Genomic DNA, 22288 nt, shown 5'->3' with positions numbered 1-22288 from the left:
AACAACACTGTTTAATGAAGACAGTCTCTTGATCTTTCTGGCTGTCCCACTGAGTTATTTTGGGGATGCTGAGTAGGACCTTTCCACTCCATTGTCACTGTTTAGCTTATGTTTTGCATGTCTGAAACCTGTCTGTCCTCCAAAGCCTAAACCTGAACTATCCCCTCTCTCCAGGATCTTCACAAAACCAATACAATGTTCAGGGGGAATAAAAGCCTCAGCGTGCCATGGGTTTTCCCCTTGAGTGTGATTCAGGCCCATGATAGATTGTATTTAATTTCAGGTACAAAACCTGGTCAGTGGGTCACCACAGAAGTGTGTGGTGGACACACAACAAGGAGACTGGTTCAGGCATTAGGTTGGGAGTCTCCCTGCAGCACTGCTCTGTGCCTCTTACAGTGGAAATCTCCTGCAGAGCTCCAGACTTGTCCATTTAGAGATTTCTACCCAAGGTTCCCACACAGCAGAACAGGGTGAGGAACTGGCTGAATAAAATTGAATTTGAACATGGGAGGGGGAATGCTGGTGGGAAAAAAATAACCCTTTGAGTAATTTATGAGGCACATTTATAGCTATTATTTATAGATCACCATGGGGGATTCACATTGTTCTCTACCATCTGACATTATTTGGTAGTTCAGTGCTGCCTGCAAAAAAACCAACAAAAAACAACAAACCTACCCCCCCCCCCTCCAATATCACTTTTTGATTAATAATCTTGAAAGTTCAGGGTGTCAGCAAGTCCCTGAAAGTCTGTCCCTGCTCTCCTGTAATAACTTATGGCTTAAATCTACAAGGGCTTGATTAAAACTCATCACAGTAAATCAATGGTAGCTCACAGAGAAGTGGTCCTTTCCCTCCCCCTTTTCAGATAAAGTTTACTCACTTGTGCTTTTCTGGCATTTGATTTTGCACACATGCAAAGATACTAAATCAATGCCATCAGTAAGCACTCACCAGGGGTGCTTAGTGCTGCCCGTGGCAAGCTGAAAACATGCTTTTTTATGCATATGCCCTCAATGTTATTTTTTTGAGAGATTAATGAATTCAGGTGCTGTGGAAATGGCCTGCTGCAAACAAATTAATTCCTCCTTAGCATACTGGAAGGATAAAGAATGACATCTGTATGAACACAGCCTCAGTGATACCCCTGACCTAGGCAGAGCAATCATTGTCATTGTGGTGGCTCTTTGGGCCAGTGGATGTCTTGAATGACCTTGCCTGTTAGGACCTGTTAATCCTAGCATTTTCCTCAGCTTTGGCAGGAGACACATCTGGAGATGAGCAGAAGAAACCTTCCAGCCCCAGTTATGTCTCCACGTGGGCACAATATGTGGATCTATTTATAGGAGTGAGGTTTGCAGGAGGCTGGAAAATGAATGCTGATTCCTCCAAGTCTCTGTGCTAGCAGAGTCAGGGTGGGCTCATTTCCATGCCTACCTTGATATCCTGTGAGAGAGTTTTTTCACTTTGTTTCTTAAAATGCAATCTCAGGAGACTTCAAACTGGCTGCTAAATCCTGGTCATAGTGGGGCTTGGCCTCTGGTGGGTTTTTCCTGCACTCAGCAGAGTGGCTGCTGCAAGTCTGTTAGAGGAAAGGACAAAGTACAACTGGCTTAAAGGAAAAATGTGGGATGGTGGTTGATTCCAGAATTGGCCTAGGGCCTGGGAAAGCTTGGTTCTGTCACCAGACAAGCTTTAGAGAGGGTAGGAGAGCAAAGAGGAGCAAACCACAAGGTCTTCTGTAGAGCTTTGGTCAATCCACACAGACTTTAGGTCTCAGATGGGCAGCTGGGCTGAGCCCTGTGGGACTTTATGCTTCTCTCTGATCAAGAAGCAACATGAACTGGCTCAGAAAGGAAAGCCACGTTCAATCTCCTGGTGTTCCTGTATCCCACAGGGCAAGTCATTCCTGGGAATCATCCACTGATGAGCTGTGCCTTCTGAGTGCCACCTCATCCCTGTCCAACCCCACCTGCTCTTTGTACTCCACCAAGGTGACTCCCACCTCCAAACCTCTCTGCCTCTCCTGTGCTACATTAGTCCTTGTCCTACAGAAGCCAAAAACTGCAGAGATGCAGAGATAAACCAGGGCTTTTTCCTGCTTAGCTGATGTCATTAAGGAACAGAGATGCAGCAGTTTTCATCCTACTTTGACTGTCTTGTAAGAAAAATTCTGCAAGAATCTGTAGAAGAAGCTTAAGGGGTGAGTGACCAGACTCTCAGGAAATTACTAGCTTTTCTGCAGAATTTTGAGTAGGAATTAAAAAACAATATTATTTTAAAAAAATATTATTATAAAAAAACATTATTATAACCTCATATAAACATTATTATAAAAAAAACCATTATTTTCCCATCACACAGCTAATTTTGATTTGGAAAAAAAAAAAAAAAAAAAAAAAAAAAAGGTACTTTGAGTTATGTATTGAATACAGAACAAAGTAAAATATGTCAGGGTTTGGTGTTGAAATGCATCACGGATATTTAAATGCCACGTCCTGTATGATTTGTGTTTGAACAGGTCCGTGTTCCCTAAGGATGAAACAAGCCCAGCCGGAGGGAGAAAGCTCCGCGACCCTGAGAGCAATGCAGCTGAAACGCGTGTGCCTGGTGCCCTCCTGTGGAACTCAGCAGAAAAGCCTCTGGGGTAGGGATCTGCTTTTTTGAACTTCCAAAGACCCAAGAACGATGGAAACTAGAGCTCTGTTAGCAGTTTAACTAATTTAGTTTGGTTTTGGTTCTGGTTTTTACAGCTACCCAAATAAGATGTAAAAATACCTTCGTGTTTAGCCCAGAAAATCACACAGCATCTTTAATCATTATACCCCATTCCCTTATCATCTAACTATTAATAAGCAACAGGTTGTCCTGGAATGCTGTACTCTGCCTGCTCCTATTTTAGGGACTGGTAGAGAACAAGATATGGCAGTTGCAGAAATAAAATTGAAATTGAAGTGTGTGAGCTTAAGTGAAGTTTCTGCATATTATCTCTGAAATCTGAATGAAACAAAGCAAAAAAAAAAAAAAAAAGTGTAGTAACCATCATGTTTTGGAACTGAAATAGAGAAAGCAGAACAAGCTACCATCTGACAAGGCTGTGTAGGTAACACTAATCTGGTATCTATTTTGGGTATTCTTGTGTTTGCAGTACTTTATATCTTAGGCATGTTTTTCACTTCTTCTGAGTGTTTTGTTGGTTGTTGTTTTTTATGGGAAAACTTTTCTTACTACTGGTAAAAACAATACAGAGCAACAAATCTGCATATTTTCCAGGCTAGAAAGAAATAATTGCTAGGGGGGTTTTGTACTTCAATTGCTTACTATTTTCTCAATGATAAATGAGTGGAACAACTAATTCAATAAACTAAACAATAGTTTATCCCCCAGTAGCCTCTGGTATCTGTGTAAAAGTAGTTGAAAAAAAGCCAAAAAATTTGTTAACCACAGAGAAGGGGCAGGAAAGGCAGAGAAGGAGTAGAACTGGTTCAGAGGAAGAAAAACCCTGCCATTTCTGCAAATCTACCTTCTCGTTGGCTTTGCACATCATGCCTGTGTGCAGAAACCTGTTCAAAAAAGAACATGGTGTTTTGTTTTGGCTTTTTTTCTGTAACTAAATTGTTAAAGTTTATGGCTTGGCTCTCTATTTTATTACAGAAGGGTATCTTGTTAAGCTTAAACTAGAACAGGATACACTCAGATGATTCATATCTTTTTAACATTGAAATGCTATCCAATATATTAATATAATAGAGAGGGTATATGTGTATGGCACCTCTCTGTCACAGTAATCATAAGCCCTGTGCCTGTTCTACATTTATTACATCCTACATCATTCTTAAGATGATCCATGTGCCTCAAGGGAGTTTAGCATTTCCATTTCCCATGTCCTGCTGCCACCTAATGGCAGTGAGCTCAAAAAGAGAGAAAAAGAGTGTGCTAAAAGAGAGAAAAATGGGTCTGAAGCTATAGCCTCCCTCTGTGAAGAGCAAGCAGCTAAAAGTACTATTTGTGTTCTTTTTTAGAGTAATAAAAATCTTTCTAAATTTATTAAATTAAACTTATTGTTTAAATTAAACTTATTGTTAATGAATATTATTTTTGTCCTGCACATGCTATCTAGAGTCACAAGTAGTACCTTATTTTGGGGTGTGATACTGTGTTCCCAGGTCCCAGCTCAGCATCCTTCCTTGCTTCTTGGCTTCCTTGCTTGCTTCCTTCCTTTCTTCCTTCCTTCCTCCCTGCCTTCATTTCCTTCCTCCCTCTCTCCCAGGAGTCCAGCCAGGTGAGAGAGCTCTCCATCATCCTCTTCAGAGAGCTGTTGGTGGTGATGGTGAGGAAGGACAAGAAAGAGGTGGAGGAGCTGGTGCGGAGGACCCTGATCTCACTCTTCCTTCGGATGAGTGACGAGAGCGTGGCCGAGGTACAGACTCCAGAGCTGACCCTTCAGAGCTTTGCCCTTCCCTCTGCCCCAGCCCTGGCAGCAGCTCAGCAGCTCTTGCCCATCTCTCTCCTGCTGGCTGGCAGCTGGTGGCTGCCCTGGGTCGCTGCCTCGGGCACTGAATCCCCCCCTTCAGGCTCTGTCCCCAGCTGCCTCTTCCCAGCAGTAGCTGGGGACACTTTGCAGCCTTGATCAGAGGAGGGGGGTGAGAGGTCTCCTTCTCCCAGCTGTGGTGTCAGCTCCTACCCTGTGCTGCTTTGCAGGCCTCTGGCAGAGCCCTCCTCACCTCTGCGAAATTCCTGGGCTGGAGGAAGCTGAAGAGAGTGATGAAGAACCAGGAGACGTGGAGGGTTGGAGAGATCCTGGTGAGGACAAGCCCCAGGTGCCAGGGCCTGGGCTGGGCAAGGGCTGCCCCATGTGCCCCACGTCACCAGAGCAGGGGACAGCAGCAGCGTGGGACTGAAGGTGCCAGTGCTGAAGGTGGAGGTGGGAAGATGTCACTGAGAGCCCTCCTGACCCGAAGAGCCCGAGGGGGGGGGGAAGGGCTCCCGGGGCCAAGCTGGAACCAAGCTGGAAGCAGCAGCCCGGTGCCACGGCCTCCTTCCCACAGGCAGCACCCCGAGCCTGCTGAGCAGACACCATCACCCCCGCAGGTCAGCTCATCCCATCCCTCTGCACAGCCTGGCCCCAGGTGACAACCAGGTGTCCCCTTCTTTGGGCTGTCCCCCCTGAGCAGCAGCCACCTTGGGTCACCCCCTGTGCCACTCTTCTCTGCGTCCCGCTGTCCCCAAGCATCCGGCCACCTCCGGCGTGCTCCTGGCTTGCACCAGGAGCCAGGGGAGAAGTTTTCCTTCCCACGGCTGCTGCCAGTGCCCACGCTGGTGCTGGGGGGTGCAAGGAGGCAGAGGGGAGAAGGGCTCAGGCTTTCAAAAGCTCCAGTTCACCCCAGCGCTGCTTTCTTGCTTTCAGGGCTTTGTTTGGCAGCTGCCAGGAGGAGCGGAAGATGGGGAATGTTTCCCTGGAACTTGTCAGCATCCTCACTCAGCGTGGGACACTGGGACAGTCCTGCCATGTGGAACCCTTGCTGGTGGCAGCAGCACGGCTCAGTTTCACGGGCATCCTGACCCAGTGCTGCAAGTTCCTCCAAGCCAGCAGGGAGAGCAGCAGCCAGCTGGGACTTTCTGCAGGGTTGAAAAAAGCATTAAACCTTCTCCTCCTTTCACCCCTTTGCTTTGGTGTGATGAATTTGTTTAAAAACCTCTTCTCCCTGTGATTAATTCCTGAATGATTGTCCCCAACACTCTTCCACTAAGCAATAATTCAAGCCCCGTTGTCCTCAGCTCTGATAACCCCCACAAACTGCCTCAAACTCAGCCCCAATTCCTCCTTCTCTTTGGGTTTGTTCAGGTGAGGAACATGAGCTATAGAGCTTTGCAAAGTCAGCTGCTGTGCTCAGATTTGGGGTGGGTGGGTTGAGCTTGTGGATGCAGGGATGCAGCAGCCAAGGGGCTGAGCAAGCTGAAATCCATGCTGGCTCTTTCTGAGCCCTTTCCACCACCTCCTGCCATCCCTCCTCCTCACAGTAAAACCCAACCACCACCACTGAAAGTTTCACTGGCATTTTGCCAGCCTTCTCTACCACTCCCCACTCAGTTATCTGGGGGTGGCTCCTACTTCCAGCTGTACTTTCCCTTCCCCTCCATCCCTGTTGATTGGGGTCCAAACAGAAGCACCCTGGAGGCCTGAGGGCTACTGCCCACAGTTTTAGTTTTGTTTGCTGGCATTTCACCAGGGGGCTCTGCAATGCAGAGGAATTTCCAGGCAAATGTCTCAGCTTTGCCAACCTTCAGCAGGCAACAGCCCTGAGAAGAGGCTTCCTTTTCTCTAAGAATATTGCACTTCAGCATCACCACCTTCTGAGGAATCCTGGCTCCTGCACACCTCACTCCTACACAGGACCAACTCCCCCCTACACCAGCAGGGATCTCACAGCTGAGTTTTTATCCAGGGAAGGCACCAGCCAAGGCTCCCAGTTACACACAACACGTATCACCCCGAGACACAGATGCACCTAGTGAAACAACAACATCTTGTCTTTATTAGGAGTTCCCATGGTAATATAACACAGAGTTCTCAGGGAATAAAACACAAGACTTGGGATTGGGGTGGGGGTTTTTTTGCCATTGAGACAATGGTCAATATCAGTACTTCTTTTTGCCTACACAAATGATCAGCTTTAGCACTTACAGCTCCTCCACTCATGGTTCACAATCACAAATCCAAGGGTTAAATCCAGCTAGTATTAAATCCTACTTTATTTTTAGAGCTTCAAGTCACTGCGGTTAATTCATTAATTAAGTCATCATCTTTTCTTTTAAGCATTTACATATGACATTCATTAAACAGACACAAAGCAGACGAGCTCTCACAGGAAAAAAACATGCTTACACAGCCTGCAAAAATCTTTTTTTGTGATTTTTTTTTTTTTTCCTTTTGAAGAACAAATTAAACCTAAAAAGTCATCATGAGTCAGTGAAGGAAAAAAAAAAAAAGGAAGACTTAAGTGAATACTGAAGAGCCGCAGGTGTTTCACAGAACTGAAACTGCTCTGCCTTTTTTTTTTTTCTCCCCAACTCGTCCAAATTGATTTTAACATACAGGTGAAAAACAAGTGAAAACAGCTGCAATATATATATTACGTTCACGGATTAATTAACAAACAAAGTGCAAACTCTTTAATGCAAAACTAAAAGACCCAAGAGTTAAAAACCTAAATGCAAAATGCATGGATGAGTATGGCAAGGTTTTTTTTTAACTTTTCCTTTCAAAGGGACCTAAAGGAATGAGGTGCTGAAGCTGGGAGTGTTTGGGTACCTACGTAGCTTCCAGATCCTCTGCAAATCCCAGCATGGACACTTCCTAACAACAAATTTAGTCCTTTCTTAAAAGCCTTCAGACTATAGTTTTTTCCCCCTAAAAGAACCTGTAAACTCCATTTAAGAAAATACTCACAAAGATGGAAAAAAACCAAGATCAATGGCAAAGTACAAATAGAAGGGAAAGCAGAAGATGCAGCCAAGTGCCAGGGCACCCCACCAGTGGAGGTAACAGTGTGTTCACTCTGAGAAGAACAGCTCTGTGCTGAGCCAGGCCACATCCTCAGGACCACCAAGCCCTCCAGCTCACTCTGAGAGGGACCCTACTGGTGCAGCTCTATTCTCCATGTCCTGAAAGCCTCTGTGAGCCTCTAGTGCTAAGAGACCTTCAGTCCCAGAAGATGCTTAAATGCCCACATCCTGCTGACTGCCACAAAAGCTGAGGCTCCTAAATTCACTCAAGGACCACTCATGGCCTCAAATCTGAGGCATCTGAGGGAGGGTGGGGACCACGAGGCTCTCTCATTAATATGTGCACAGAGGCAGATTCCTGAAGGAATGAGTGACTGAAATTCACACTGTGCAGGAGAGATTCTCAGCTGCTGGTGACCCACTGAGCTGCTCTGAGGCTTCCAGTTACAACAGCATCTGGAGTCCAGTTGGAATTGCCACAGATGCTCAGGCACACACTCAGCTGACCAGCCTTTTGATGAGCCCTGAAGATAAACTCCCATAAAGTTTTAAATAACCACTCCCTGATGGCCAGGAAGGGGAAATGTGGCTGCTACAAAAATCCTTCAAGCAACACCTTGCTCTTTGCCCATGTCCCCCCTGCTTATTGATTTCCACTCCCAGGAACAGAAGACAAACTGACTGCTAGAAACTTCTCAAAAGACCCCATCCCAGCTCTCCAGCTGGTATCCAGCCCCTTCATTTGCACCAGCTTAAGACCCAAGTGCAGATCAAAGTTTATGAACCTGTTCCACGACCTCCTACAATGGCAAGCCTTGGCTGGAGTGATGCAACCTAGGGATCCCTGGAATACCAGGGTGGCAGTGGCAGTGACACTGGCAGGAGGTGGTGACTTGCATGAGCTTTGGGAAGGACTGGGAAGAACAGGGAGATCATCCCCCAGTTCTCAGATAAGGCTTCGTAAACACAATGATACAAACATATTAAAAACACACACAAACATAAAGAAAAAAAAAAAAAAAATTTCCTCGAGGACCTAATTTGCAGCAATATCCAGAAGGAAAAATAAATGAAGAACAGAACCAACAGAAACCAACAGAACCAAAGTCCCCAGTGATTCTAGCTTACCCAGTGGCTGGGTGTGATGCTTTGTCAATTCCTAGTGCTGGGTCCTGTCTCCCTCTCAGCAGCAGACAGCTACTCAGTCACCTCCAAGGCAGTGCTGGGGAATGGTTACAGACAGGCTGGGGATTCCTCTCCCTCTGTGCTTGCCTAGCTATTCTGCTGGAACACAGAACACTACAGAATATCCAGTTTAAAACCCTTGAACTACTCTTCTGCTTGACAATTTAAAAAAAAAAAAAAAAAAAAGCTATTTTTTTTACATTTCTTATTTATTTATTCCTTTTTTTTTGTGTGTGTGTCTTAAAGGCAGCTCCCGGGAAATTCACTTTATCCTTCCTTTATTAAAAGAAAGATGCTGAATGGGACAGAGGCCACATCATATCTCAAACATCCTCTTTACATAAGCTTTTTGCATGTCAGAGGTGTCAAAACAGGGTTTATTTCTTTAAATGTGTAGGGGCTGAGTGGGGAAGTGAGAGGGGTCGGTGAAGATGAGGAGGGAATCTGAGGGGACTGCCTTACTTCAGCCCCCCCTCTCTGGCTGCCCGCAGTAACTGTCACAGGCTCTAAAAGAATCAAAAAGGGTCTCCAGGTGCCCCTGTCCCTGCCCCACTGGGTGGGCACAGAAGGGGGGGGGCTCCTTAGCCCAAGCTGGTGATGTTGGCACGGCCACCCGGAGGTGCCACGATGCGCTGGGTGGTGCGGCGGGGGATGTTGTCATCAATCTGTGCCCCTGCAGGAGAGAGAACAATGTCAGGGCCCCTGGGTTAGGTCCCAGAGAGAGGGTTTGGGATGAAGGAGTTGTAGGAGAAAGGAGGAGGGAGAAGATGGTTGCACTGAAAGCCATCGAGTCCTCTCAGGCCACTGGTGTACACCAAAATGCATCCTCTGTGGGGGTGAAGCCCTTCGTGGCCTCCTTACTTCTGCTGAAGCCCTTTCTGCTCTGAGATCCCAGCACTGAGCCACCCAGCCCTGCACACATGGTTTTTTTTCCCTTGCTGAGCCTTTTCATGGCTTTCCCTTACTGCAGGAACCAGCAGAAATCAAATCTGCCACATACCAGAGGCACAGCTGGGCTCAGCTGGCAAAGCTCTGCTGAAGCTGGTGCCACCTGCCCTCCTCAGACACCCAGCCCAGAGTGCAATGGGATATTCAGCACTCGTGCCACAGCAGGGCTTTATGACAGCTCACACACTGCTCCTCTTCCTTTCTAAAGCATGAAATAACCTCCAAGCTCACAGCACATCAGTCTCCTTCTCTCTGCCTTCACGTATCGGTGGAATTAATTCCGAGGATGGGAAGATAAAGAATAGAATATGTAATATAAAATTGATTTTAAAGCGATAAATAATTTAGCCTCATAAAAATATCTACCAGACAAGCTGAATCCAGACTGGTGCAGGTTCCTCACGGGTGGAGCCTGCTGCTTGGCAGGAGATGTCTTGGCTGAAGATGCTGGCGTGACGGTCTTGGGCGTCACCGACACCTCGCAGACGGGTCCATCGTAGAGGCCTCGAGGCACACCCCGCAGCTCAGCCAGCTGCAGGACACAGAAGCAAGCAGCCCTCAGCATCAAAACAGCCCTAAAAAACAGCCCTAGAAAACAGCTGGCCAGCTGTTGCTAAGCCAAAGGCACACGCTTGAAGGTTTGTGTTTAGTAAGAGGATTTGAAGTCGCGCATCGTCTCCTCCCCGCTGGCTCTGAAGCAGCACAAATAAAAGAAATGTGCTCTGGGCTGCTGCAGCTCCAGCAGGAGCTGCCTGGTGTGAGTCTGTCCCCTGCACAGCAAGTTCTGTCCTTTAATGATCTCAGCCTACCTGCTCTCGTATTAAAGGCTTCTGACAAGTCTCAAATGAAACTTCTTACTCATCCCCAAAAAGCAAAGCAGTGCTGAGGCAGAGGCAGAGCTGCAGGGAGAGGAGCCAGGCCAGCTTCACATGGACAGCTTGGGTTTAGAGTGGGTTAAATGCAATTATTCCAGTTGAGATACTGTCCAATTGGATTTATAGGTCAGACACATATTTCTGGGGGAGATGAGAACAGGACAGAAACCACGGATACCTTCTCTGCAGTGTTAAATTACTTGACATCATTTTGATGACTTGCTATTTCTTCAAAAGAACAATTAAGGAAAGATCACTTGCAAGGAATATGATGATTATTTATGGTCAGCAGGACTAACACAGCTCTGGTTTTGTCCAGGAGAGGGCAACACTTCAAACATCAACATACTTTTCTCCTCAAAAGTAAACCAGAAATAAATCCAGAAATAAACATCTGCAATTCTCAACAGTGAAGTTGCAGCTCAGTTCAGTGTCATCTTCTCTGCCAGTTTTTACCAACTAAAGGCATATCAAAGGGCAGTTTCTGTACTGAATGTGTGTATCTTACAAAAACTCTTTCCCAACAATTTTAGCCTCTTAAAAATAGAACATTCTCACTTTTAAACAGTCAGTAGGCTGTGCCTGTGACTCACTAGTCACCAGACAAGAGCATCTGATCCTATCTGACAGAAGGGAAAGCAGCATAAATTATCCATAACAATAAATTAGAAATCTAAATCTTTGCTGACAGGTTTGACATAGAAACACTATCAATAACTCCTCTTGGTACTTCTGTGGCAGGAGAAACCTGCTGGGTTATTTGTAGCTTGATTCATGTCCAAACCAGGCAGTTCCTGGCCCAGGGTCCATCAAGGTGTCCCAAGACAGAATAGAATTAAAGAGCAGAAAAATAAATTTGCAGAAAATCCATGCTGAAGCCAAAGCATATTCCTGTAATGACTCAAGCAAATAACAAAAATGAAAGAGGAATGAGATAAATATGGCCCCTATCCAGGGAATGGGGTTTTTTTTGGTTTTTTTTTTTCTTGCAGAACTGTGTGTCTGTGAGCCAGGGGACAGCATCTGTTTTCCACCCACTTTCACTCAGGAGTTTCAGGGAGAGAACAAATGTGCATCCAACCATTCCTACTCACCCTGCTCCTTGCTTTGATGCGTTTGTACACGAAGTCAGGGAAGGGTTTCCTGGGAATGTACCTCCCAGAGCCCTCAGTGACATGAAGATTCCCATCCTCCAGCACAATCTTCCCCTGGCTGATCACCACCAGGGGAGACCCACGGCACTCCATGCCCTCAAAGATATTGTACTCCAGGGACTGGAACAAACAAAAAGACAATGTTAGGCAAACAGATCCATCCCTGCAAAGCCTGCAGTGCTGTGATTACAACCACCAGTCGTGCAAAGTGCCAGGATTTTAAGGACAGATGGAAGCAAACTCAACAGCATTTAACCTGAGAGAGGCTGGTGGTCTTTATTACCAAGCAAAAGTTATTAAGGATTTACTTATGTAAAATTTCCACTGTAACAAGATGAAACACACTTTCAAATTACAACACCTCAAAGCCTCCTTGTTAAAATGCATTTCAGCACCTACCTGTTCTGAATTGTGAAGGATTCTGGAGTCAAATAAAGTTTTATCTGAGTTTCATACTAAAAATAACAATCATTTTGAAAAGCTGTCCTTCAAACCACTGTTTTGATTGATGGGTCAGGGACCAGCACAATCTTGTTTTACTTTAATGGGATTGCTCATCTTCAATTAACAGGATTGGAAACATTACACCAGGGAAAAAACACAAGTTTTAAAGGAATCTCTGGGAGATGTCCCAGCCATGAAGCATCCTGCAATGAGATGCACCACAGCCATGTTGTCAGGGGAGGGTTACTCTAATGATCTCTGAGACAAATTCAGGTCTTTTTTACTGAGTTAACAAGGGAGTTTGCTCTTGAAGTGTGTTGTAAGAAGGGGTAGGCTTGGCTGCAGAGTTACAATTACAAATTGTGGTTAAACTGACACTGAGAAGGGTCCAGGCTGAAAAAAAGTTGTGGTGGCAAAGGAGGAGGTTTGGTTAGAAGCTTATGAATTAGGCTGGTTCCAAGAACAACATTCTCTCCCTCTCTAACTCCCAGTATTTCCTTGCCAGACAGTGGCAAAAGCAGTGTGAATTCTTGGAAAATGTCCCTATATTGCTCCAGCATTTAAAAATGTAACAATCCTCTGATGCCACATAATCACCACGTCTCCTCGTGTCGCACCAACTGTTCTGCCTGACTTTCAAAAGGGCTTTTGTTTTCTCCTTGACCAAAGGATGCCTTGGCTCTGATGGCATCACTTGTATCCATTTCTCCTCTAACACAAGGCACACACAGAGCAAGAGACACAAAAACCCCAGCAGGTGTGATGCCAGGTATAACACGGGATGGCAGGAGAGAGGGGAAGAGGCTAAAGCTGGACATGTAAGTATAAAAGCTGCCATTTCTTAGACAAGCTCTAAACAAACCACTTGAAAACAAGAGCCTCTGGTATCCTCCAGAGTCTTAGCACCCCATTTGAACTTAAAGATGCAGCTTTTGGCAGCAGCTGATCACGGAGTGCTGAGGCCTCTCACACGGTGCAAGAATTTCAGGGCAAGAGTTCAGACCACTCCTGAGCCTCCAAAGCTTTTCTGAATGATCACAGGGGATCTGGTTTTCCTTCAGGTTTATGGCACAGTCACAGAACCAATCCTAATTGGACTGAAGTATAACCATAAAAGATAAAACCTCTGCATTTTGTGTTTGGAATTAATAACCTAAAGAGAGCAGCCACTACATGGCAATGACTTCAAATACTCTGTCCAGGAAGCTACTCCCAGCTCTCTGAGGTTCTCAGAAGTACAAACCCAGGTTTAGATCAGTAAATTTGGCACCTAACAGCAATATGTCCCTGGGCTCTAAATCATTCCTCCCCAGACTGGAGGTGTGATGAGTTTGGAAGCACCTCTAAGGTGACTGAAGTGATCAGACTTTGGGTCTGGATGCCTCTCTTAGAAGTCTCATCACAGGCAGGATGGATCCAGGCCATCTGAGACCAATTCTGACACAGAGTGAAGTCAAAAGGAAGTGAACCAAACCTTTAAAAAAGTTTCTTTGTGAATGTGCCCAGGGATCCAAGTGTGGAAGAAAATTTTGCTCCTTCAGCTCCAGAGTGAATGAAAGCATTCACGGAAAAAAGAACAAGGAGTTTTTTCCAGGGAAACATTCCATAGGTTCATAGCCAGCAGTGAAACAAATCGTCAACAAATGCAAACAGTGGTTGCTTTCTCTCAGATAGTGCTCAAATGTCACAGGGAAACTCCAACCAGACCTCTGCACTGGGACCATTGGGCAGTTTCCCACAGGGTGAGACAGGTTTTTCACTGCAGGAACCAGGTATAGGACATGGGACACAGCTGTGGCCACAGACAAGCCCTCTAAGAGGGCCACAAGAAAGAAACAGGGGGAAGGACTGGTTACTCTGCAAGCTGTCTTGTGCCTCCCCGTGCCAACACAGGGATTAACACCAGTAAAATCATGTTTGACTGCACACACGTGCCAAATCAGTGTGTGGTGCAAATCCATTCAGACTTATTGATCTGGATCAGTTCTCCAGCTAGTCCAGAAGCTGACAAGCTTCACTGACCCTGGCAAAAGGGGCAGTTCACATCCCCACTGCTAGGAAGCCAGAAGATCACAAATTATACATTGTGATAAGAGGCCTTTTGATATTTTAGAAGATTTAAAGAGCTTTCTGTGTGCTCAGATCCAAGCATTCAACATTCAGAACGAGCAGACAAGCTCTTTGCTACAAGGGGAATGTCTGGGTATTCATGTGATTTCAGATTTGGACTCAGTCATCTTCCCTTCTGCTCACACAACGGAGCTGCACGGGGTTAAAGACCAGAGAGGGCTTGGGGCATGGAGAAAACAAAGCTGAATTATCATCAGCTCTGGTTCTTGGCAGCAGAGTCTGGCATTGAAGGGAGAGAGGAGGAAATGAGCAGCAGCTCATAGAAAACATCCTTACTATGTTATGAGTCTTGGCAGAGATTGTCTTGACACTGTCAGGGTCCCAGATAACCAGGTCAGCATCCGAGCCCACTGCGATGCGGCCCTTCCGCGGGTACAGGTTGAAGATTTTGGCTGCATTTGTGCTGGTCACAGCCACAAACTGGTTCTCATCCATCTTCCCAGTCACCTGGGGACAGACAAAGAAGCCACTGCATTAGCCAGGTGGGGACCACTCTGAAAAGCAAAGAGCTGACAGCACAGCAGATTCCCAGTTCCTGTCCCACGGGGTCAAAAATCCCAAGTGGAAGGAGATAACAGCAAAGTGCTGCAGCTCTTTAGCTCTCAGTGTCTGGTTGCTGCCTAAGCCACATGACATACCACAGCCTTATCCCAGATGATGGACATCCTCTCCTCAGTCCCATTGGTTCCTTCAGGGATCAGGGTAAAATTGTCCTTCCCAACAGCTTTCTGAGCAGTGTTGAAGGTGCAGTGGGCACTGCCAGTAACTTGCAGGTCTCCACTAGAAAACAGAATAATAGGTATTTAAGATATTTTATTGTCAGAGGTTTACTCGTAAAAGTGGAACAACCTTTTTCTTGCTGGCAACAACAGCCATTATTTTCATCACCCACTTATCTCATGACAGAGCACATGCTGTATGAACACAAAGAGCCCTACTCACCAGGACAGTAGTGAGTTGAGAAAATCAGGAGTGGTTGGGTCAGGACTCAGTGGTGGGGAAGTAACAAAAGCTGCTGCCTTAGCCCAGTTCTTGCTCCAATAATGAGATCCATCAGTGCCCAAGCTGGCTGTGATGGGCTCTCCATACACCACAGTGCCTACAGGACAGGAACAGAGGCAAATCCACTGTGACCACCAAGGAACATCCATATCCAGCATCTTTCAGAAAAATGACAGGTTGGATAGGTTACAGCAGCATCAGACACTGCAGGGCTGCTTGGTTCTCCCTCTTCAGCATGGGATCAGAGACACAATATTGAACAGAATTCCCTGGCCTGCATAACCAGAGGAGCAGCCACCACTGAGCTCCTGGCCTGTTCAGTGTTCCTCTGAAACCACTGTATCCTGGGCCAAGAACCTTGTTGAAGAGGCTGAAGGGAACTGTAAGTGTGAGGAGATCCAGTCTAATCCAGAAGGGATGTGGAAGAAAGAAAATGAGGAAAAAAGTACCTGTGGCATTTTTATTAAAGATCTAACAAGGTTGGGTTTCTTGTGCACAGGTAAGTGACAGCTCCTGTCAGAAAATTTCCTGCCTAGAGAGGAAATATTGGTGCTTCTGGTTCCCAAATGCAGCTCAGGGCAAGTGAGTGACTCCCCCAGGGGCACACGGAGAATCTGGCAGAGCTAGGAAATGAAACTGGATCTTCTGCCTCTCAGTCCAGTGTATTAACCACCAATCCACCCTTCCTCTTCATCAACATTTCTGGAACCACATGAAGGAAGAGCAGATCCTTAAGGCCAGGACACTTTGCAATCTGGAATGCACCAGCAACACTGCATGCCAAGCAGATGGGAGATGCTGCATCTTCAAAAGCAGTGCAAGCTGGTAGCCCCAGAGATCTGCTCACCAAATGAAACCTTCCTAAAATCTCTCTAAATCCCTACCCATCTGTATCTGAACCCAGGCACTGCATGTGGAAAAGATGTGGGTAGATAAAATACTAACCCTAAAGACTTCCACCTGAAAAGACTGGCAAAGGCAACCCCAGAACTGGTCAGCAGGGTCTTTCACACCTCACCATGCAGAGTACAGACCCAAGATCTTTCAGGTAGTGTTGGGGCTTTTGTTCTGCCCATGGGCTCTCCAGCTAGCTGGGAAAGTGCATTAACTGGGCAAGACATTAACTGGGAGAGGCATTAACTGGGAAAGTGCATTAACTGGGAAAGTGCATTAACTGGGAAGGTGCATTAACTGGGAAAGTGCATTAACTGGCTTCATGCTGCTTCCAGGACCACACTGAAAGAGGAGGTGTAGGACCAGCCCTTGTCAGAGGGGATCCACCAGCAGAGGGAGAGCCCATCTGACATCACTTGCCACAAACAGGGTTAGGAAATCAGAACCAGGCAAAACACACACTGACTTTTAATGGGAGGCCTGTGGTGGGACAATACATTGGGAGGATTGTTCTGTGCTGAGCTCCCAGGTCTGCCAATGACAGAGACTGCAGGGAATCTCTTCCATAGAAATGCCACTGGGAACATCTGGCTTTAAATAACATACTTTTCTTTTCTCTTTAGCAAATCAGTTCTGCTCTGGTTTTGCCTTGGATAGTTTTCAGTTACTTTCCTCTGTTTCTTGGGAGGGCAAGACCAGTGTGTGTGGCCCTCCTGGTTACCCAGTTGGGTGACTGCACACCATTTAAATTGAATTATTCAGATAAAGGAACAGAGCATGGTGTGTCATTTATACCTCAAATTTTCCTTATAAGGAGAAAACACAATTTGAACAAAAACTGCATATACTAATTGAGTCAGGAGGGACAGGGAGTTCTGTGGATGGTTCCTCTGGGATAATCCCAGCAGCTTTCACAGGCAGGGCAACATCCAAGGTCATGGCTGTGTTTTATGGCTACTCCAAGTGTATGGTCCCTCATCCCAGTGCTCCTACCTCTGTGCCAGCTCATGGTCACAGGACAGTGAGCAGAGCAAGAGGGTGTTTTTGGTGATGCTGCATCTCTGCAGTGCAAATGTCTCACTATTTTACCTGGAAAAAGGAAGGATGCTTCCCTGGCTGAAGGGATTGATTTGTGCAGCCACACCAAGTTGTTTTTTGGGGTAATGCAACACACAGCCACTTCTGCATCTCAGCACAGCTCACTTCAGCATCATCTCCACTAATGTTAGGAGAAGGAGGTTTATCCCAAACATTTTGAGCTGCTTCCACAAAACAAAGAGATGCCTTGGAAATCAGTTCTCCTCACCAACTCTCAATTCACTTCACAGGAATCATGGGACCAAAATACTTCTGAGCCAATTCACAAACACATATCTGTTTGCTGCAGTAGGAAGTGGGCTCTTCTCACACTAAATACCCAGATGGAAGGTGATGTCATTTGGGTATTCATTCAGGCTTCTTTAGACTGCATAAAATTAAATTCAACCCTTCTGAGGAAAGAAGGGGGAAAATCATCCCTCCTGCTTACTCACCCACCCAGAGCTGCTTTAAATAGAAATGAAGGGTTTAGTCACAGAATAAAGCAGGGAGATGGGCACTCACTGTGCTGTGCAACCCCTGTTCCCTGGGGGCAAGACAGCAGGGTCAGGACTCAGGAGAAGCTCCTTCATCCCTGAGAGGAGCTCAGCTCCCTCCCAGACCTTGGATTGAGAGAGGAGACACAAGGAAGCAGCATCCATGGCAGGTCCAAGTCCTGCTTCTTGCAGCATTCTCAGGCAGAGTTATCAGAGGCAACTGTGATTCCCAGCCTGACTACTGATCCCAGTTCCTGTTGGGAAGCCAGGCTGTGAGGCACAGCACATGAGGAGCATGTTTCCCAAGCAAGAAGCTCAGTGGATAGCTGGATCAATAACTTCTTTGGCTGCTCCAACTAAATCCAAGAGGGCTTGTGAGTCAGAAACCTCCATCAGGACTCCTGGAATCACTTCTGACCTCGAGAAGCAGCTCAGAAGAAAGCACCAAGGAAAGACCACAGCAGCTGGAAGGAGGACACAGCCTGCAGCCTTCAGGAATATTCATTAAATGGAGACAGTGTGGAATTACTCTGTGACAACATGAAGGCACGTGGCTCAATGGGATAGGATCAGTGTGAGGAGAGGGGTTCTAAGCTCACCAGGAAAAATGGATCCTGGCACTGGGATGACCCCTGAATGTCTGTGAGAGATGAGGCAGTACTTGTTTGGGAATCTTCTGAAAAAAAGCCTGGACAATAACACTGGAAAAATAAACCCTTCCTGTAGGGATGAAGCTGATGTTGGCAAAGGGTTGAACTGCATGAGCTAATAGGATGCTTCCATCCAAGGGAAATAACTTACCCTTTTTCCTGGCTTGAGCAATGACATCAGCTGCACTTTTGCTCATCACCTTGGTGATATAAAGGGGACAGTTGGTTTGGTTGGCAATGGTTATTGCCCTGTTCACAGCCTCTGCCTCCACCTGAGAAACACAGGCAGCAGGAAATTAATAACATCCCCCATGTCCCACATCCCATCCACCTTCTGAGGGTCACAGCTTCTGCTTTCGTGGGAGAGCAGGGTGTGCAAGGCTGAGATGAGATTTTCCACCTCTGCCATTCTGAGCCAGAAAAACAGAGTGCAATGAGAATAATTCAGATGACATCAAGCCATGGTCCCCTCTCATTACCACCTTTTCTCCCAGGCTGCTTCCAAGTTTCTTTGCAAGCAGACTGAGTCCTAAAATAACACTCCAGGTGCTCAAGGTCAGAATGATTAAGCCCCTTCTGTAACCTAGAGAAAAACAAGCAACTAAACATTGACTCAACCAAACTATTTGTGTTCCAGCCCACATGGCAGAGATGCTGCAGCCACATTCTCTGGGAAGCCACGTTTGCAAACAAGCCTCCTAAATTGTACCCTCCACTACAATATCTGGCTTTGGATCTGACAGGGTGTGAGCCACCCCATAAATCAGCTCCTTTTTCTTGCAGCAAGACCAAGGGTCACTGCATAACAACAGCCTAGGGATGGACCCTATCACTCTGCAGGTTTTTACAGATCACATCAAAGCACCCTGACAGATTTAACAGCAGGGTGATGCTCACTGTGCCTCTTGGCACTGACAAAGCCACCACCTGAACACCACTGTGATTGTAGCTGGACAGCTGGGAGTTCTTACCCAGAAACCATTCCCCCAGAGCCAGCAGGTTGGTCACTGTCCCCAAAAAGGTTAAAGCCCTCACCTGTCACCCCACCAGGGCTTGGGACTAACCCTTCCCAGGCAGGGGGATGTACAGCAGGGGACATTTTTTGGAGAAGGCTGCAAAGAGGGGTGTTTATTGTGGGACATTTGACTCAAGTTTGCCACAGCCAGAAGCACTTTGCAGAGAAGAAAGAGGCTGAAAGGAAGAGCCAGGAAAAGCAAACTTGTCCCTCCTGAGAGACAAGGAGAGGGCCAATGCTGCCAGGCTATGGCATCAGTTTGCAAACAACCATTTAAAGCAGCTGCACGCAGCTCATGTCACTTGGAAGTCACCTTTCCACCCTGTGCCTCAGTTTCCCCACCTGCAAAACAGGGATAAAACAATGGACATCTCTGGACTTTTGACCAAAAGGCATTTGAGCAACTGCTAAGCAGGATGAGAATATTTTCCATACAGAAGAGAACAAGGCTGCTGAATCCATGCCTTGTGCCCAGATGCTATGGTGACAGGCACATAACAATAACCCAATGACTATTCCAAAGGGGAATGTTTGCAATTATCAGTATGCATTGGAAGCCCTAGCACAGCAGTTCTATTGGAAAAAAAGACAGACATTTCCTGGAGCACTTGGACTGCTTGTGCCTTCAGCGTTTTTGTGGCTAAAATCAAAACAAAAAATGATGGCTGACTCCAAAAGTCATCACAGAATGATTTGAGCTACAAAGAGGAGAGTTTTCCAGAAAGGGATGGTGATGATGACTTGGGATGGAGGGGTGGGTCTTGATTAGGGCTCCCTTTGCTGGCTAGAACATGTTGAATACCATCACCTTGGCCCAGCCCTGGTTACTGAGGTGAAAAACTTAAACCCATGGAGTCAGCAGTGAAACTTAAGCCTAAATTCATGCCTTCTGCTCAGCCTGGGAATTCAGAAGATGCACACACTGAGACACAAATGCACGTGGCCAGACCCTGAATGTTCCACTCTGATGTACATCTCACTGACCTGAGTTTTGATTAATAAATATTTTAGATCTGTTCAACAGCTCCTGTTAGTTTGCTGTAGATGGAGGTAGGAGCTGAATTAAGCAGCTCCTCAGTAAGATGACAACCACCATAAAGTCCTTAGGACAGGCTTCACCTTCCATAGGAGCAATGTGAAAAGCCAATTCCAGTGTTAACAGCAGCCCAGTGGGATGCCAAGAAACATCCACTCCTACTCAAGTCACCAGGAATTACAGATCTGCTGCCAGCCTCAGAATCTGGCCTTTATTATCAGCCAGCTCAAAGGGAGTTGTATGTTTCCAAAAACACAGTTACACTCCTGCCTTGGAAAAAAAAAAAGGAGGGGAGGGAACCAGACTGACATCATTTCCTGCTCTGTTTCCTATGACTTTCAAGGAGGAGAATTTTGGACCAAAGGTTTCCACTCTGAGCAGCCAGCACAGCTGAGTTCAGCTGCACAGAGGCTGCCCAGGGAGACTGGGAAGAGGATTTACTGATCCTCATTTGAGGCAGCCACGTGTCCTCAGGCAGCCTTCCCTGCTGCCCTGGAAAAGAGCTGCACAGATGTGAAACCCAACCAAGCCAGGGAACCACACAGCTCTCACTGTAAAGCTTCTGCTCCACTGAGGATGAGCTTTGAAGACTTGGCTAGTTGGATGGCCAGATCCTTTAAGGTAAGGAGTAGCTTTCCTTTGAAGTCCACAGAAGCTCAGGGGTGCTCCACAGATGAGCCCCAAGTGTCATGGCAGCATCTGTTCCCAATCTCCTGATGCAAGGCAAAAAAATATGTAAAAAAAAGTCATGGAGCAGTGGGTGGGTGGAAAGCTCAATCCAAGCCTTTGCTCCCAACTTGCAGGAAGCAAAACTTCCCAGCTCCTGGAGTCAAACACAAGTTCTGTGAGGATTCACATACTGCCCAGGTTGAGCATTTTTTTTCCCCCTCTTTTGCATGAAGGAACTGGATGATTTATATTCCTCCTGAATTGTCTCTGGATGCTGCTTGTCTGAACCAAGGGGAGGAAATAGAGACAGAGCATGAGGGGCACGTGTGGATGATCTCAGACATCCAGCTTCCAGCTGCCACATCTGGCAGTCAGCAAAGCCCAGGCAGCTTGGAGGAACAAAAGGAACTGCAAAAAGTACATAGCAGATGGACTTCACAAACCCAGAATGCCAGTGAGATGTCCAGCTTAGAGATACTGAAAACCTGGAAATGGAGAATGCAATGGGAACCAATCTGAAAAGCAAAGCTTTAAGATTCTTTCTTACTCTTGAGATTTATTTGAAAGACTTCAGAGGAAGTGAGAGGGACTGGGGTGCTTGACCCCAGAGAAATCATGAAAGTTAACTATATTTAATGCTGGGCTAAGATCTGAGAATTAGCTTCCTTCTCTGGTACACACTTCCTGTGCATTCAGCAAACCACTCAGTCCCTTGGTGTTAAAAAATCCATCAGTAAAATGTTCATCAAATGACAAAGTATCACGGTAATGGAAGCCAGGCAAGTGCCTAAACCAGAGCCCTTATAGACTGTCTTAATTATATAATTATAGTCTCTATCAGGGACTAGTTAGTCCCTGGAAGTCTCTTAGCCTCTTCCTTTACCCCATGCAGCAATAATGTTTACAGCCAGGATGAAGTTGTGTTTCTGGCCACATTCATCCCTGTAGGAAGTACCCAATGGAAATGCAGAAATGTTCTAAATTAGGGGTGTAAATGCAAAGGGAATAAAATTCTCACCTCCTCAGGTCTGCTCAACACATGCCCTTCAGGGCCTGTGATTCCCAGTTCCAGAATCCTTTGCTGCTCCTAAGGCAGTGAGTAAAAAGAGCAGAAAAAAGATTTAAAACATGTTTTGGGTTTTTTTTTTGCAGCAAACAGTGCTTGAGAGAGGTACCAGTGAGATCCAAGGGATCTGTGCTAGC

At 46.3% G+C, this 22288-nt stretch overlaps 1 protein-coding gene and 1 long non-coding RNA gene across 3 annotated transcripts in view; one reads left to right on the top strand and one right to left on the bottom strand.

Moving 5' to 3' along the window:
- Nucleotides 1-4279: 4279 nt before the first annotated feature.
- On the top strand, nt 4280-5624 carry LOC139788804 (uncharacterized). Its single transcript, XR_011722943.1, has 3 exons — nt 4280-4423; nt 4705-5094; nt 5411-5624. It is a non-coding gene; the product is annotated as an uncharacterized lncRNA (long non-coding RNA).
- Nucleotides 5625-6516: 892 nt separating this feature from the next.
- The window catches only part of LOC139788936 (dihydropyrimidinase-related protein 2), a 48609-nt gene continuing 32837 nt past the window's right edge, over nt 6517-22288 (bottom strand). For both annotated transcript variants that reach the window (XM_071729327.1, XM_071729326.1), the window contains exons 7-14: nt 22104-22172; nt 18517-18637; nt 15188-15344; nt 14884-15025; nt 14522-14692; nt 11612-11791; nt 10009-10174; nt 6517-9367 (exon numbers count right to left, since the gene is read on the bottom strand). In XM_071729327.1, the coding sequence (XP_071585428.1) occupies nt 9276-9367; nt 10009-10174; nt 11612-11791; nt 14522-14692; nt 14884-15025; nt 15188-15344; nt 18517-18637; nt 22104-22172 (1098 nt within the window). In that variant the 3' untranslated portion in view covers nt 6517-9275. The remainder of the gene's footprint in view (nt 9368-10008; nt 10175-11611; nt 11792-14521; nt 14693-14883; nt 15026-15187; nt 15345-18516; nt 18638-22103; nt 22173-22288) is intronic.

This window comes from Heliangelus exortis, chromosome 30, assembly GCF_036169615.1.
Source record: "Heliangelus exortis chromosome 30, bHelExo1.hap1, whole genome shotgun sequence".
In the NCBI taxonomy this organism is placed as follows: Eukaryota; Metazoa; Chordata; class Aves; order Apodiformes; family Trochilidae; genus Heliangelus; species Heliangelus exortis.
The sequence above is the reverse complement of the archived record's forward strand: the minus strand, read 5'-3'. Positions and strand labels throughout refer to the sequence as shown.